The sequence below is a fragment of the Pteropus medius genome, unplaced genomic scaffold (assembly GCF_902729225.1).
Source record: "Pteropus medius unplaced genomic scaffold, Ma_sr-lr_union100, whole genome shotgun sequence".
Lineage (NCBI taxonomy): Eukaryota > Metazoa > Chordata > Mammalia > Chiroptera > Pteropodidae > Pteropus > Pteropus medius.
In genome coordinates, this window is record NW_024351731.1 from 5,452,294 (window position 1) to 5,467,292 (window position 14,999).

Genomic DNA, 14,999 nt, shown 5'->3' on the forward strand with positions numbered 1-14,999 from the left:
GGCAGGTGTGAAGCGGCAGACAGGGGCGAAATGGGAGTCTCCGTGGCGGCCGGCGTGCACATGTGACGGACAGCTGCGGTGTCCAAGCTGGACTAGCCGACGGGTCACCGTCGGTCCAGCCTCCCCAAGTGCTTGTGCGCCAGGGTCCGGCCAGCTTCCTACTCTCCCGTGTAGTCCAGCCCTGGAGGCTGTAAGCTCGGTGGTTCCGGTGCGCAAAGCTACGGGGACCTCCGTGATACACTCGGCCCCGGCCGCCGCAGGTGGGCAGCCTCCGCTCATCCGCCGGGCATTTCTGCAGCCCCAGCTGGGGACAGGGCGGCCCCAGGCTTCAGCCCCTTCAGAAGGGCTCTCGCTGGAGCCCCTGCCACATTCCGGTCACACCGCCACATTTTGTGCACATAGTGTAACTCAGAGGGTAGGCCTGAGCCTCACTCGTTGGGGAAAGCAAGGCTGAGCAGCACAAAGTAACTGGCCGATGACGGACTGTGGGTCCGCGACCCGCACCTCTGCCCACCCCAAGGCCACCGCCACCCTAACAACCAGCACGACCCGTTCGCCAGATCTCGTTCTTCCCTTAATGTACATGAATAAAGTCCCAAGTTCGTTACCATTTCTCGATTTGGTCCCGCTTTACTTCTTTGCCCTGCCAGGCTCCTCTACCATGTAAGCCTCCCACCGACCCTCAGAAGGAGGCACTATGAGTCCACTTTACAGATGGGAAACCGAGGCCGAGAGGCCGAGCTGCAGAGCGCGGCTCACAGGAACGCCGTTCCTAACAGGCACGTGTTTCGCACACCTGTTTTCTGTCCTGGAAGATTCTTCACACGGCATGCAGAAAGAGCACTCGTGAACGCAGACAGACACGACCAGGGACAGCTGAACGGGGAGGAAGGCGTTGTGGGAAATCTGAAGAAACACGCGCTATCTTCCCCACTCTCGAGGGCCTTCCTAGACGCCACTGTCAGTGAATTACTTGTTTCCATGACTACGCCATTCCTTGGTGATCATTTTACAGGTTGAGCACGTTTCTGATTAAATCACATCATCCCTGCTTTGGGGAGGACGACTAGGTACCAAGCTTGGCAGAGCCAAGAGGCCCCAGTGGTAGGTGGCCCCACAAGACAGCACTGCCTGCTGCCTGCCTGCACCCCCACCTTGCTGCTTCTCAGAAATTCCTCTGAACCGCAGAAGACCGGGACAACAGAGAGATGTCGCCTGACCTCAGTGTGGAGCTTCCACCACAGTCACCAGCAAGAGGCCTCTGGGCTGCTCCCACCAGCCCAGGAGGTTCCAGACCCGCCCCCCGCCACCGCCTGCCTTGGGTGGGGCAGGGTCGATCACCTGGAACGAACACCCTACTAGGGGTCCCCACGGGGGACCTCATCCTCCCCAGGGTCCAACCACAGTACGAGTGGAAGCGACATGGAGTCATGCCCTCTATCCGCCATCCACTAACTCCATGAACCAGGCAAGTCACGTAACTTCCCAAAACTTGAGTTTCCACCCCTGACAGGACATCTACAAAGACTGAAATAACAGAAAGCGCCTAGCAGCCCCCGGCTCACAGAGCACGTTCCAGAAACAGTGCTGCTTCTCCCCCAGGTTTCTTGAGAAGAAGCTAGTGGAGGAGGGTCCCCAGGCGGTCTGAGGAAAATGGCCAGAGAGAACCTACAGACTGCCACGTCCAGTGGGGTCGAACCACAATGGGCCCCGAACAGGATAAAAAAGCCCGAATGCCCTCAGGACATCAAAAGCAGAGGCAGTAAAATGATCCTTTCAGAAATGCCTTTTTATTTGTTTTTAGAAGGGGCTGTCTCTGGGGTGCCTTTGTGGACCCGCCTCTTGGAGCTAGCCATGGTCCTGGGCTTGGCCATCGAACTGGTGGAGGAGAAAGGAGAGCAGGGGAGGGGAGGGCTCTTTGCAAGGACCCCACACCTAGAAGACAGTCCTAGTCACATGCAGCGGTCCGTGTGTGCATCCCGAGGATGCCCCTGTGCTCACTGTGGACAAGTGCATTCTTTATGCTGCGACATCTGCGCATCTCACAAGCCCCGAGGTGACCACGTGTGATCGAAAGCACACTCATGGATTAACCGACAGAAAAGAGGCACCTTGGACCAGAACTGTCAAGACACCCGAGAGACAGACATCAGGACGCCGGGACGTGCTCCTCAGCCTGGCGGCAGGAGGAGGGCGGCAGGGAGGGGTGCACGCGCGCCTGCACCTGCACCGCGATGCTGTGCGTCTTCTGGGTGTGCGACAGGGGCACGCTCTTCAGTATTCCAATGGAACCTTGCCTCCTTGCTAATATTTTAAAAGTAAAGATCAGACGATAAATTCTCTTAGAAGCGCTATGCTTCATGTCCTCCGCCGCTTTACGTCTCATTTTAACTGAATGTTGTTGAGGGGATGTGGTATTTTCTTTGTGATTCTGCCAATACCTTTGTCTAGAGGCCTGTTGCCATTTTTGTCCTTTGTGAAATTTTTGTCACCAAGAAAGGCAGTATTACATTTTTTTTTCTTCCAGATTGAGTTGGTGTAATGTATTCTTGGTTATCAAAATACTCATATAGCTTTGGGACTTAGAAATGGTAAATATTCCTGCGTGAAAAAGCATGATACATAACTATACGATCTTAATTACCTAAAAATGGAAGCTTAATTGTGTAGACACACACAGGGGACCTATAAGGACACATCCAACTGTAACTGCTTGTGATTATAGAGGACTTGGTTCTTTGCTTCTTGTGTTTTCCGGTTTCCTATTCTATGCACAGATTAACTTTTAAAAAATAAACGTTATTGTAAAAATGAAATAACAAAATGAAATAATAAAGAGCCTTGAATGCAGAAGCGAGAGGCTTTGGGGCTCTGCACACAAGTGAAACTCAGGAGGGCAGTGGAGGGAAAGAGAGCATCGCACGCAGCCGATGGATTCAAGCGGGTGACTCACTGCGCCACGCGTCCCGGAGCCTGGGCTCCCTCCCTGGAGAAGAAGATCGCCTACTCAGAAAGCTGTCTTGAGAATTTAAAATGGCTTATGTACAAGTGCGCGACACGCAGGACTACTCGAGAGATGTCAGTATGTTGAAATGATTAGATTACATTTAAATACACTGACAAGCATTCGCCTACATCTACACCCACTGATTATCATTAATAAAAATGCGTTTGGTCTGGCAGCACCCAAATGAAGAGAACGAAATCCGCGCGAAGCCAGGATCGCCCCACCCAGCGTGAACAGTGACGGCCTGGATTGTGAAACTTTCCCCTAAACCCCAAGAGTTCATCCTGCGGGAGAAGGCCACATGGAGGAGAAGCCGAAGTGAGGAGGCGACCGTCAGGATGTGGGGGGCCTGAACCCCAAGGGGAAACACAGTGACATCTGGTGTTGGTTATCACGAGGTGAGCGACACCCAAGGGCCTGTGAGGAAGTCCCTTCTCCAGCTTCTCCGCCGTCACTCCCGGCCAGAGGCCACCCCACCAGCATCAGACATCGTAGCCCCTCGCGGGTGTCACACCATTTCACGCCTCTGTGCCTTCGCTCCCACTGGGGGAAGCGTCTTCCTACACCCCAGGCCCCCTCAGCTCACACACGCACCCTGCCCAGCGACGGAGCCTCTGTGTGCCCGTCACCCACAGTGACAAGCTCCCGGGCACCAACAGGGCCCCAAACGGACGAGACCTTCCCCTGCACCGAGGCCCTAAGCCATCGGTGCCACCTCTATGCGCCAAACCCAGCTCGTTCCTCCTGCTGTGGCCGCGCTTCAGCCAGCGTCCCTGCCCTCCACCCCTCATCTTGTTTTTGTGACAGCCCCGATTACTCAAAATTCATCGTGCCACTACGCACAGACAGCTTGGCCAGGCCCTTCTGATGGGCCTGATCAGTCAGTACCCTCTTAAAGGTTGGCACCAATGAGCAGTACCCCGAGAGGCTGGCCTGAGTGCACGCTTCCTCGAAGAGTCATCTGCAGTGACCTTGCCGCCTGCCCCCCACACGTGGCTCTTGAGGCCTTTAGTCCCCTCACTCGACACACCGTCCGGGCAGGCTCAGACGAGCTTTCCTGGGTGCTGATGACTCGAAAACTCGGGGCTCCTAGTTCAAACTTTCCTGGAACAACTTGGAGCCACTGTCCTCACTCACCAGAAGTCGCGAGGCACCCCATCTATGCACTGATATCCACCTGACACTCGTACATTCACTTGGCTTCCTTCATGTTTACGGACCGACGAGGAGAAGGAGTTGCCAAAGGATTAAGAAGCGCTTATCGGATAAATATCTAAACTGAGAGTAATTATGCAATAAATAAGTGTTTCAGTGAATAAGAAAAGAACAGGAAATATTCTTCTTCAATCCCAGAAACCGATTCAACCCACACACAGATTCAATCAACCCACAAATCTCCAACACTTCGAGGAAACAAGAGCTGGCAACACCAAGGCCCGACACGCTCGCTGGAACAGCTCCCCAGAAACACCGCTCAGGGCGCCGTCCACAGAGAAACCGGCTTCCCGCGAACCCGCTTCTCTTAGAAATGCACGCGGCCTCTCCTCCCTGCAAAGCCCTCAAACCTCTGCCTCCGAAAGGGCGCGGCACACACCGGGGATGCCGGGCCGCGTGGCAGGCCGCGCGCCAGGGGCCGACTCACCTTCGCCTGACTCGAGTCCCCGGGTCTGCCGCCCTCGGGAGGGTTCGCAGGCTTGCTGTCCGCCCGAGGCCTAACGACCTGTCGGAAGGGGCTGCACAGGGCAAAGCCGCTCACGCTGATCCCATCTAGAACGAAAGGACAAAGGCATCAGCAGGTCAGCTGGACTTGTTCAGTGTGAGGGATTCGGTTCAGACAGCAGAGGAACTGGGGAGCATCCAGTCTGTCCTGCTGTCCAACCTTGTGCCCGCGACAACCGCCTGACGCCCCCTCCGTGCGCGCAGATTCGCACCTGGGTTGAGTTGGGCTGAGACGCAAGCCTGGCGCTACGCTTCCCCAGAGGAGCCCGCGGAGCCCAGAGCAGCTGATGGAGAGGCAGGGGTGTGACCAGGGCCTGTGACATCCTTGCAGGACCGGGTGGGGAAAATGCTGGCCCTAGGTGTCCCCCAAAGAAAGAGGATGCTAAGTCCCAGAAGCTTTGGGTGGGACCCCAGAGGACGACACACTAAGTGCAGGGCAGACTGGAAATAAAGCGCCTCGCAGGGACCGCAGCCCAGGGCTGAGTAGATCGGTCCTGCTACAGGGTTCGAGCAATTCTTCCGCCAAAGATGTACTTCTTGTCCCCCTATTCTGCCAGTGTCTTTGTCTCAAGCCTGATGCTCCCTCCTCCAGAATGCCACCCCTAGTCACCTGGCTGAGAGCAAGTACTCCTCCCCTGAGCCCTAACACCTCGTCGACCCTGAGACCTCGCAGGTATGCTGCCCCAGACCCAAGAAAACAGCTGTGTGGAGGGGCCGTGGGCAGGGGGACCGGCCTCTCCACCGTCTGGCTGAGTGGCCTTTGCAGCGTTGCTTAACCTCTTCGTAGTTTAAATTCCTTATCCCTAAAGTGGGAACGACTCCAACACACAAATTACAGGAATATCTGGAAGAATATGAGTTCCTGTACCTAAAGTGCTGTCGCAATGCCTGGTACCTGGCAAGCATTCCCAAAAATAGCTACTATTATTATGACAGCAACTTACACGTGTCTCAGATTCCTTACATGACTATAAACTCCTTGAAGACAGAATTCTCATCCCTTTTGCTATTGTATCCCCAACAGTGGCTGGCACAGGCTCTAGCAAATCATAAACCCTAGGTAAATAATAAGTACATGAATTATTAGAGTCAAATTTGATACTTAGTTTATACACTGTGTCCAACAAAAACACATCATCCCAAAGTCACATTCGACAATCACCTCCTGGTTAAAGGGAATTTCGCCGTGTGCATCTGCGCAGAAATCCCTTTGCGAGGACGCGACCCAAAGCTGCTGGGTTGGAATGGGTTTTCCTCTCCCTTTGCACACGCCCGCAGCACCATGGGCACAGTCTACAAAACCACTCTACGACCCCATCGCGCCTCCTGTGAAGGGAACTCGTACTGTGAACACAGACATTTGCAAAACATAAACTCCACACTTCCAGCACCCTACCCTGGAAACTAGGCCAAGTGGAACCTCCCAGTGAGCACGGTGCCGAAGACCACTAAATGCCACTCAGCCCCCGGGCCGCCCTCCTCGAGTTGAGGCCACGTGCCCAAGGGAAGGTTCAGTGCCATCTCACCACCCAGTCCCCAACAGCCTGGGACACAGCTACTTTGCCCCTCCCCAGGGAAAGCTCCCGTCATCAGCACACTATACGAACTCTGCTGGCTCCCGAAGGACGCAGATTCTTTGCGGCCTTGGAAATGCCAATCCGATTTCACTTCGCATGATGCTACGGTCTCATTCTTGCAGCGGTCCAGAGGCACTGACGGCCATGGGAGTCGTGGTCAGCACTAGCGGCTGACTGTCCGGCACCCCTCTCTCTCCTACAGGGCACTCCGGCTGCAGCCCACGTGGTTCTGGCAGAATCAAGGGAGGCCCTAGTCCAGCCATGGCCAGAGATGGAAGTGTCCCACCAACAATGGCCAAACCAGAGGACGGACAGAGAGACACAAGAGGGGTCATGCACAGTCTATGCAATTTGATCTACGAATTTAGGGGTGTGGAGAATCTTCCTCTGAATCGTATGCTATAAAGATATGGGTATGGGGCAGATATGGGGCCTTCCTGCAGTCAGCCAGCTTCTCACCGCATTGAGAGACCCTAAGCAAGCCACACGGCCCTACGGACCTGTTTTCTTGGCTCTAAAATGAGAACCAACACAGGAGAATTATGAAAAAAAACAAATCCATAGCGCAAAAAATGGCTAAAAACTACAGCCGAAATTTGCATCCTTTTCAGACACAGACCTCAAAACCTCAAAGAAACCTCAAAGACCTGTAATCTTCAAGCTCAGGAAAAAAAAAAAAACACTTAAAGCCACGTTACAGCTTCTTTACAGAAGCCAGTCTTCGGAGGGCAGGAGCCGAGTCCTTGGCCCGGACACAGCCGTGTCCTGGAGGGGGAACGTGGGGAGAGGGTGGATGGAATAAACACGACAAGCAAAGAAACAAGTCACCAAGTGCCTGTTGAGGAAAAGCTCTCCAGCTGGGCAGGGCGGAGAGAGAGAAAATTCTGTTCAATCACTCGGCCAATTCTTCTGCCAACACAGGCTATCACAAATAGAACAGAGAACAGATTGGGATGACAATTAATAGGAAGACAAGACCAAAAAAGTTACAAACAGACAAAGGCAGCCTAGTAGGAGGACCACAGTCGAGTGCATTCATGAGGACAGAGGGTATTTAAGAATGTAGGAGTCTGCAAGATCATCATGAATCAAATTGAGCTTTCAGGGAGAATTTCAGAGTGCTCAATTTTTCTATTAAGAGCATCTCTGTGGGCAATTCAGAAATACAATTTTGGATACGAGAATAATACTTCTCTCTTGAATTCGGCTGTATCGCAACCCTGGTGACAGCTGGGAGAAATGACAGCTGAAAGTGGGATTTGTGTGGTAGAAAGAAAAAGCACAGTCACAATAAAAATAGCTCCTCTAGGAAGGGCTGGGAGCTGAGTGTTTACTACGTGCTTGGCACAGCCCCGGGCACTTAGCACATGCCACCTAACTGGTCCTCGCACCTTGCAAGGCAGGCATTATCCAATCAGTTCGGTAGGTGATGAGGCTGAGCTTCGAGAAGGTAAGAAGTACTGCACAGTTTAGCAGAAGCAGAGTCGGGATTAGAACTCAGGACTGTCAGCAAAACTGGGACACACAATGCACTTCAGTTCTAACCTGAGCTTATACAAAACCTCAGCTGCCAGGCTGTTCTGCGGTGTGCCCCACACCAACCCCACCATAAGGACCCTCGCGATGGCCTGGCATCCATCCCAGTGACAGGTCTACTCAGGGAGCTGTCCATTCTGCACTTTCAAAAGAGACACTAATGCTTAAAGCTGAACACACATTTTTTTCTCTTGCGGCAGGTATATGAAATAAACTAGAATAAAAGTACGTTTGCAAAGGCAAAAGGAGACCACAGGAGGTGAGCGGTAGCAAAGCTTCATCTGTGTCTATAGCCGCTCCCAGCGCCGGCATCACCGCCTCAGCTCCGCCTCAGATCCTCAGGCATCAGATTCTCAGAGGAGCACCGGTCCCTGGTACCACAAAGGTTGGAGACCACTGTCCTAAACGATACACTTCAGGAAGAAAATAATTTCCGAAGGAAGGTCAGCGTGTGAGCACCGCCGAACGGCACACACACGTACACTTCCAAGCCTGGCGCCTGAGGTGCTTCTGTCTGTTTTCCACATAACATCCATCCCCTCGGCCTCTACCACGTGCAGGGCGACGTCGCGTAGGCTGAAAATGTCCCCTAAAGTTGCCCCTAACATCTGGCCAGGGTCTCCATCTGGCGTCCAAGGTAGCAAAAGAAACAAAGACAGAATTCCACCGGGCAGCACACGCAACACACAGGGTCCCGCAGCAACGTCAAAGGGCGCCGGCTGTCACCTCCACGGGAACCGTGAGAACTCACACTGCGGCAAAGCCTTCTCCACGGAGACGACGCACAACGTCCCGCGAGAGCCGAGTCCCAACGAGACCGCGTTTGGGGCCCGGTGATAATCCCCGCCACCTTTGCTGAGTCTGGCCACACGGGAACCCAACTACGGCGAGCTTGTAAGCCATTAGTCCCGTTAGCATCGGGCTGTTCCTGAGTTTTCCCTCCCTCTAAGGATGGTTCAGAGAAAAGTGGATAAAACCGAAGCAGGTGACGCTCGGCCACACCTGGGGACATCTGTGACCACAGGGAAACGTTGTGTCCAACACACACACAGCTTTCTCCAGAAACCTTCACAAGTGACCAATGGGCAGCCATCGGCGATCTCGGAGCTCCCGACGGAGGCGAGCAGCCCTGCCATGGGTATGGGCCGGGACCCCAGGATCCCAGCACTGGGACGGCGCCGGCCGGTGCCGGACCCCACATGCACCAGGGCGGGAACCACGCGCTGGCGAGTGACTGCACCTAACGTCATCCCCGGTCGCTGCCTGATGGGGAGGCCCCACACGCCCAGGCCGGGGCCTGGGCACGCCCCAGGGCCTCGTTCACACACACAGCGGTGTGCAACGTGCGGGCCTGGATCTGCACACCTGCCTCTGAAAGCACCCGATAAAATGAGAGGAATGACGAACGACTGAGAATGAGCAAGGAAATGCCGTCTCTCCAGCACGAGAGAGGGGTTCCCGCTGGGCTTCCGAATTCCAGGATTCTTTTCAAAACCACTAGGAAGTCACTTTTCTGTACAGTGCGAATGCCAGAGTGGGTTCTTTCAAGAGCAGTGAGCTCCTTGTCACTAGGCCTGGCCCAATGGAAGATGGGTAACTTCCTTGGCTCCCAGCTAAGGTGGTGAGATTCGCTAGCGCCCTTGTGGATGCAGCTGCTGTGTCACCCACGGCCTCAGCATCACCGCAGACAGAACTTCTCGCTGCCCACGCAGAAGACGGCAGGGCAGAGCTGCTGGAGGAGTCCCAGGGGACCGGCAGGCGTGAGGACCGGGTCCACGTCGCAGATGCGCTCCCATCACTTCTCCAGGAGCAGTCTGCTGACAGGGACAGCAGGGTCAGAGCCCTGGCCCTGCCCGCCCTGCCCGCGCCCGCGGCCTTGGGGACAACACGCAGAGCTGTGAGCAGCGACAGTGCCAACACACGCCCCTCTCTCGTCTCCGCTCCGGGCCTTACATCCTTCCTGTCTTGTTTACGTGTGTTGCTCCATCTCTACTTGAAGAGACACACAAATAAACGAACATCAATTCTCCAAAGAAAGCCACAGAAATAGCTCAATTAGCATATGTTATTTTAGGATAAAAATTAAGGAAACAAAACCAGAGTACTGCCAGTTTGAAATCAGAAGTAGAACGCCGTTTTTTCACAAGATAATGAGGGAGAGTGCTGGTGTCCCAAGCCGAACAATGACACGCGCTTGTCCTTTTAGACAGAAATTCAAAAGCAATCTGGATGTTTTCTGCACTCTTCGCAGCAGCCTTAAAGCGCTGCCCATCCCTAAAAGACAGGGCAAGTCATTATTTCTTCATTAAAGAGGCAGCCGAACCACAAAAATTACAAAGCTGACAGTTTCAAGGTGGAGCATTAATTTCAAAAACCATCAAAAGGAAAAGTTCACCCCAGCATCCCACAAAACCTTTCTTCCCCAACAAATTCGTTGTGAATACCTGTGGGCAAACTCTCTTAAGGCCTAACTGTAAGAATCACCCTCCCCTCCTCCTCCCTCCTCCTTGGCTCCGCCTCCTTCTCCCCTCCCCCCACCTCTGTGCACACAAGCATATGCACACTTTTTTTTCCCCCAAAAAATATAAGTTCCTGGCACTAGCTGTGCTCTCTTCTGCCACAGGCTTTTTCCATGTGCATGAAAACTCTTCTGCTCACGCAACCTCCGTCACCTACTTCAGTCCTGATCATCCCATAACTCTTACCTCACTCGTCATTTCCAAAGACGAGCCTCCCTAACACCTTGAATTACAAACCCCTGGGACACGGTCATAGCATCCTATACCCTTCCCACCCAGCATTTAGCAAAGTTGCAATTTTTTGTTTATTTGTGAAGTTGCTTATCTCTCCCGCAGGATCTGTGCCATCGAATGTAGCAGCCACTAGATAGTGGGTATTTAATTACACTCAAATAATAGTAACACTTCAGATTTACAGATGCACCATCCCACATCTCCAGCGATCAAAGCCACACGTGGCTCATGGCTACCTACTGGACAGCTCAGAATAACACGTTCGTCCAGCACCAAGGGTCCTGCTAGACAACACTGCACTGGACATGAAGCTCCTTGAGGGCAGGGGCTGCGTCCCGTTTGACTCCTCAGGGAAATCCCAGGAGCAGTACAGCATATGGAATAAAGTACATACTCCATAACTGTTGGTGAGGGGGAGGGAAAAGGCACACTACGATTGCCTACTTAACTATGCTAAAGTGCGCACTGCTTTACAATAACCCAGAAAGGAAGACGAAATTGTCTAAGTCCCGTTACCTGATCAGGACAGAGTATTGATAATTAGTTGACTTCCACAACTTAAAGCTGTATAACTCCAAAGATTCTATAATGTCCACACCCTATTCAGTAAGTATCTACCACACAATATCACGCGCTAAAATTAGTTCAAAAATTAGATGAAAACAGATCATTAAAATGGTTTTACTGGTGAATTCTATCAGACATTTAAAGAATCAATGCCAATCTTTCGCAAACTCCCCCCAGAAGCTGAAGAGGAAGAAACTCGCACAAGCTCATTCTACGAGGCCAGCAGCACCCCGACACCAAAGCCAGACAAGGTCACTGCAAGAAAAGAAACTACAGACCAACTTCCCTGAGGAATATAAATAAAAAAAATTCAACAAAATACTAGCAAACGAAATTCAACAGCACATTAAACGGATCACACCCTATGGCCAAGTGGGGTTCACTCCCAGGGTACAAGGATGGTTTGACACACGTAAATAAAAGTGATACAGCACATTGACAGAAAGATAAAAATCATGTGATCATCTCAATAGATGCAGAAAAAGCATCTGACAAAATTCAACACCTTTTCATGATAAAAACCCCAAATATAACCCCCAAATAATAGAAATCATCTATGACAATGACACAGCTAACATCTTTCTCAACGGTGAAAGGCTGAAATCTTTTCCTCTAAAATCAGGAACAAGACAAGAACGCCCACACGCACCACTTTTACTCAGCACGGTGCTGGAAGTCCTAGCCAGACCAATCAGGCGGGAAAAAGCAATAAAAGGCATGCAGATCAGAAAGGAAGAAGTAAAATTGTCTTTATTTGCAAATGACATGATATCACTTATAGAAAACCCTATAGATGCCACCAAAAAACTATTATAGTGAACGAATTCAGTAAAGTTGCAGAATATAAAAGCAAAATAAGTTGCTGTTCTATAAACTAACAAATATCACAAGAAGTAATATAAGTATCTGAAGAAATAATTTAAAAATCCCATTCACAACAGCTTCAAAAGCAATAAAATAGTTAGGAATAAATCAAGGAAGTGAAAGATCTAAACACTGAAAACTGTACCTGATTAAAGTAATTTAAGAGGACACAAATGGAAAGATACCCTGTGTTCATGGATCCAAAAAAAATGCTATTGTTAAAATACTACTACTCAAAGCAATCAATGCAATCCCTTTCAAAATTCCAGTAGCGCTTTTCACAGAAACGGAAAAAGCAATCCTAAAATTTGTACAGAACCACAAAGACCCCAAATAGGCGAAGCAATTCCGAAAAAGAACAAAGCTGGAGGCATCGCAGTTCCTGATTTCAAACTACAAAGATATAATCATCAAAATGATATAGTATTGACATAAAAACAGACACACAGACCAAAGGAACAGAAGAGAGAGCCCAGCAACGAACTCTCGCATATACAGTCAACTAATATTTGACAAGAGAGCCAAGAACACTCGGTGGGGAAAGGGACAGCCTCTTCGATATGGCGCTGGGAAAACTGGGTAATTACCTGCAGAAAAACTAAACAGGACTATCTTGCACAACTCACAAAAATTAACTCGAAATAGATTAAAGACTTAAACATGAGACCTGAACTGTGAAGCTCCAAGAAAAAAAATTAGGAAAAATGCTCCTTGCCACGGATCTTGCCAACAGTGTTTTGGATATGACAGCACAAGTACAGGCGGCAAAAGCGAAAACACATACGTGGGACCACACGGCCAACGAAACGATCAACAAAATGAAAAGGCAAAGCACGAACCTACGAACACCTGCAAAGCATCCATTTGATAAGGGGTTAACATCCAAAATACATAAAGAATTTGTACAATTCAATAACTAAAAGACGATGTGATTAAAAAATGGGCAGAAGAACCGAATGAGACATTTTTCCAGAGACAACATACAAAAATGGCCGACAGGCATGTGAAAAAGTGCTCAACGTCACTAATCACCAAGGAAATGCAAATCAAACCACCATTAAGATATTGCTTCATCTTTGGGTAAAGTTATCGATGGACAGGACCCAAGGGAACTGATGGGGCGCTGAAAATTACCCCTACCTAGGTCTGAGTGGTGGCTGCAAGAATGAATATGAGTAAAAATAAAAATTCACCAAGCCGTACACTTAACATTTGTGCTCATTACTACATAAGTTATATTTCCATAAAAAATGCAAAGTACCATTTTTAATAACAAAAATAAACTATCTAGGAATAAAGCTAGTAAAATACTCTAAGACCTTTATCAAAAAAATTAGAAAGCATTATTGAAAGACATTAAAGACAAATAAATGCAGAGATAATATTCACAGATAGAAAGACTGGGTATCATAGAAATGTCCATTTTCCCCCAAATCAATCTATAGGTTTATTGCCATCCCAATCAATATTCCAACAGGTCATGTGAGGAACCTGACAAACTGATTCTGAAATTTACATGAAGATGAAGGGACAGAAAATACCCAAAAGGCTTCTGAACAATCACCTGGAGAGGAGACTCGCTCTGCCACGTTTCGAAACCTGTCATCACAGGAAATAGAAAACGAGAAGCAACTGTGTCTGCTCGAAGAAGTCCAGAATTTGGAGCAACTGACCTGAAGCTAGGAGAGCGACTATGGCTTTTGCAAGACAGGAGAAGAAAGGTACCCCGTGTCAATGGTCCCCAAACCTTGCTGCATTTAAGAATCACTTGGAACACTTTTTGAAAAACCCGGTGCCCAGGTCACACCCTGTGCTTATCAAATCACAGTGTCTAGGGCTGGGAGCCAGGCAGTTTTCAAAGGTCCCCAGAGGATCACAATGTGCAGAGACATGAGAGCTTCCGGTCTACACACTCCCCGGAGGCAGGCCTAAGAGGGCGGGGGCAGCAGAGAAACACGAGTGATTCTGTATTTCTGGAGAAGGGCGGGCGACGAGGCCCAACCAGCAGCCGGGGCCAGGCCACACAAGCTGCATTGGAAACGTCACCCAGAAGGCAATGTAACCGCACTAAAGGAGCAGGACGAGCCGGACTCTGCTTTCTACGGAGCAATGGGGCCAGTGTGGAAGATGGAGGGAAAGGAGCAAAACGAGCAGCTGGGAGACCAAGGAGAAAACCACTAACACGGTACAAACGGAACATGAGCGAGGCTTCGTTCACAGCAGCGATGGTGGACAGAGAGCAGGGCTGAGAATACTTATAAAACAAGACTGACAAGATTCGGCGCAATCAAAAGCATAATCTAACAGTAAACCAAGCTGCAATGAGCCATAGAAATCATCCCCTTCTCTTTGTGGGAAAAAAACTAGCGCTTACATCCCCTCTTCTGAGCGCCTCCCTAATTGTCCCCGTGAGTCACCGCCAGCTCGGCTGGGAGGCAGTCACGAGAACAGGAACAGGGTGTGGAAGACCTGGGCTCCGCTGCCTGGGGTCACCTGTCACTGATGAATGACAACTCCTGGACTTTCATGCTCCCGTGTGGTCTAGAAAGTAATTTCCAGCCTGATTTAAATCGAAGGACCCAGTCAGCCTTCCCACCTGCGGGGCTAACGGCCAGGGGAGAGGTGCACCTCCCCGGTTCCTGGACGGACAGACGGACGTCTGGGAAGACCGCAGCTTGGGGTGCTGTGGCGCTTCCGGCCTCACTCGCAGGTGTGCTCCCGGGGCTCCCCCTCATGCTGAGCGATTACTGTGTGTGAGTCAGAGGCTGGTGGGTGAGATGGCTAACTATAACGATGGGCAGGCTGACCGGTGAGTGACCTTTTCCTTCTGAACGAAAGCACAGAAAATGCTAAACACAAAAGGAACGCACAACCTGGCAAATGGCCAACACGATCCGCAAATGATCCCAGGTCTGAATTAAAATACAGGATGTGGACTTCTGACTTCAACACAGAGGTGCGAAGAGCTTAAGAAAG

At 50.8% G+C, this 14,999-nt stretch overlaps 1 protein-coding gene across 3 annotated transcripts in view; it reads right to left on the reverse strand.

Moving 5' to 3' along the window:
• TRAPPC9 (trafficking protein particle complex subunit 9) overlaps positions 1-14,999 on the reverse strand; it is a 321,573-nt gene that overhangs the window by 208,911 nt on the left and 97,663 nt on the right. For all 3 annotated transcript variants that reach the window (XM_039845905.1, XM_039845906.1, XM_039845908.1), the window contains one exon: positions 4,650-4,774. In XM_039845905.1, the coding sequence (XP_039701839.1) occupies positions 4,650-4,774 (125 nt within the window). The remainder of the gene's footprint in view (positions 1-4,649; positions 4,775-14,999) is intronic.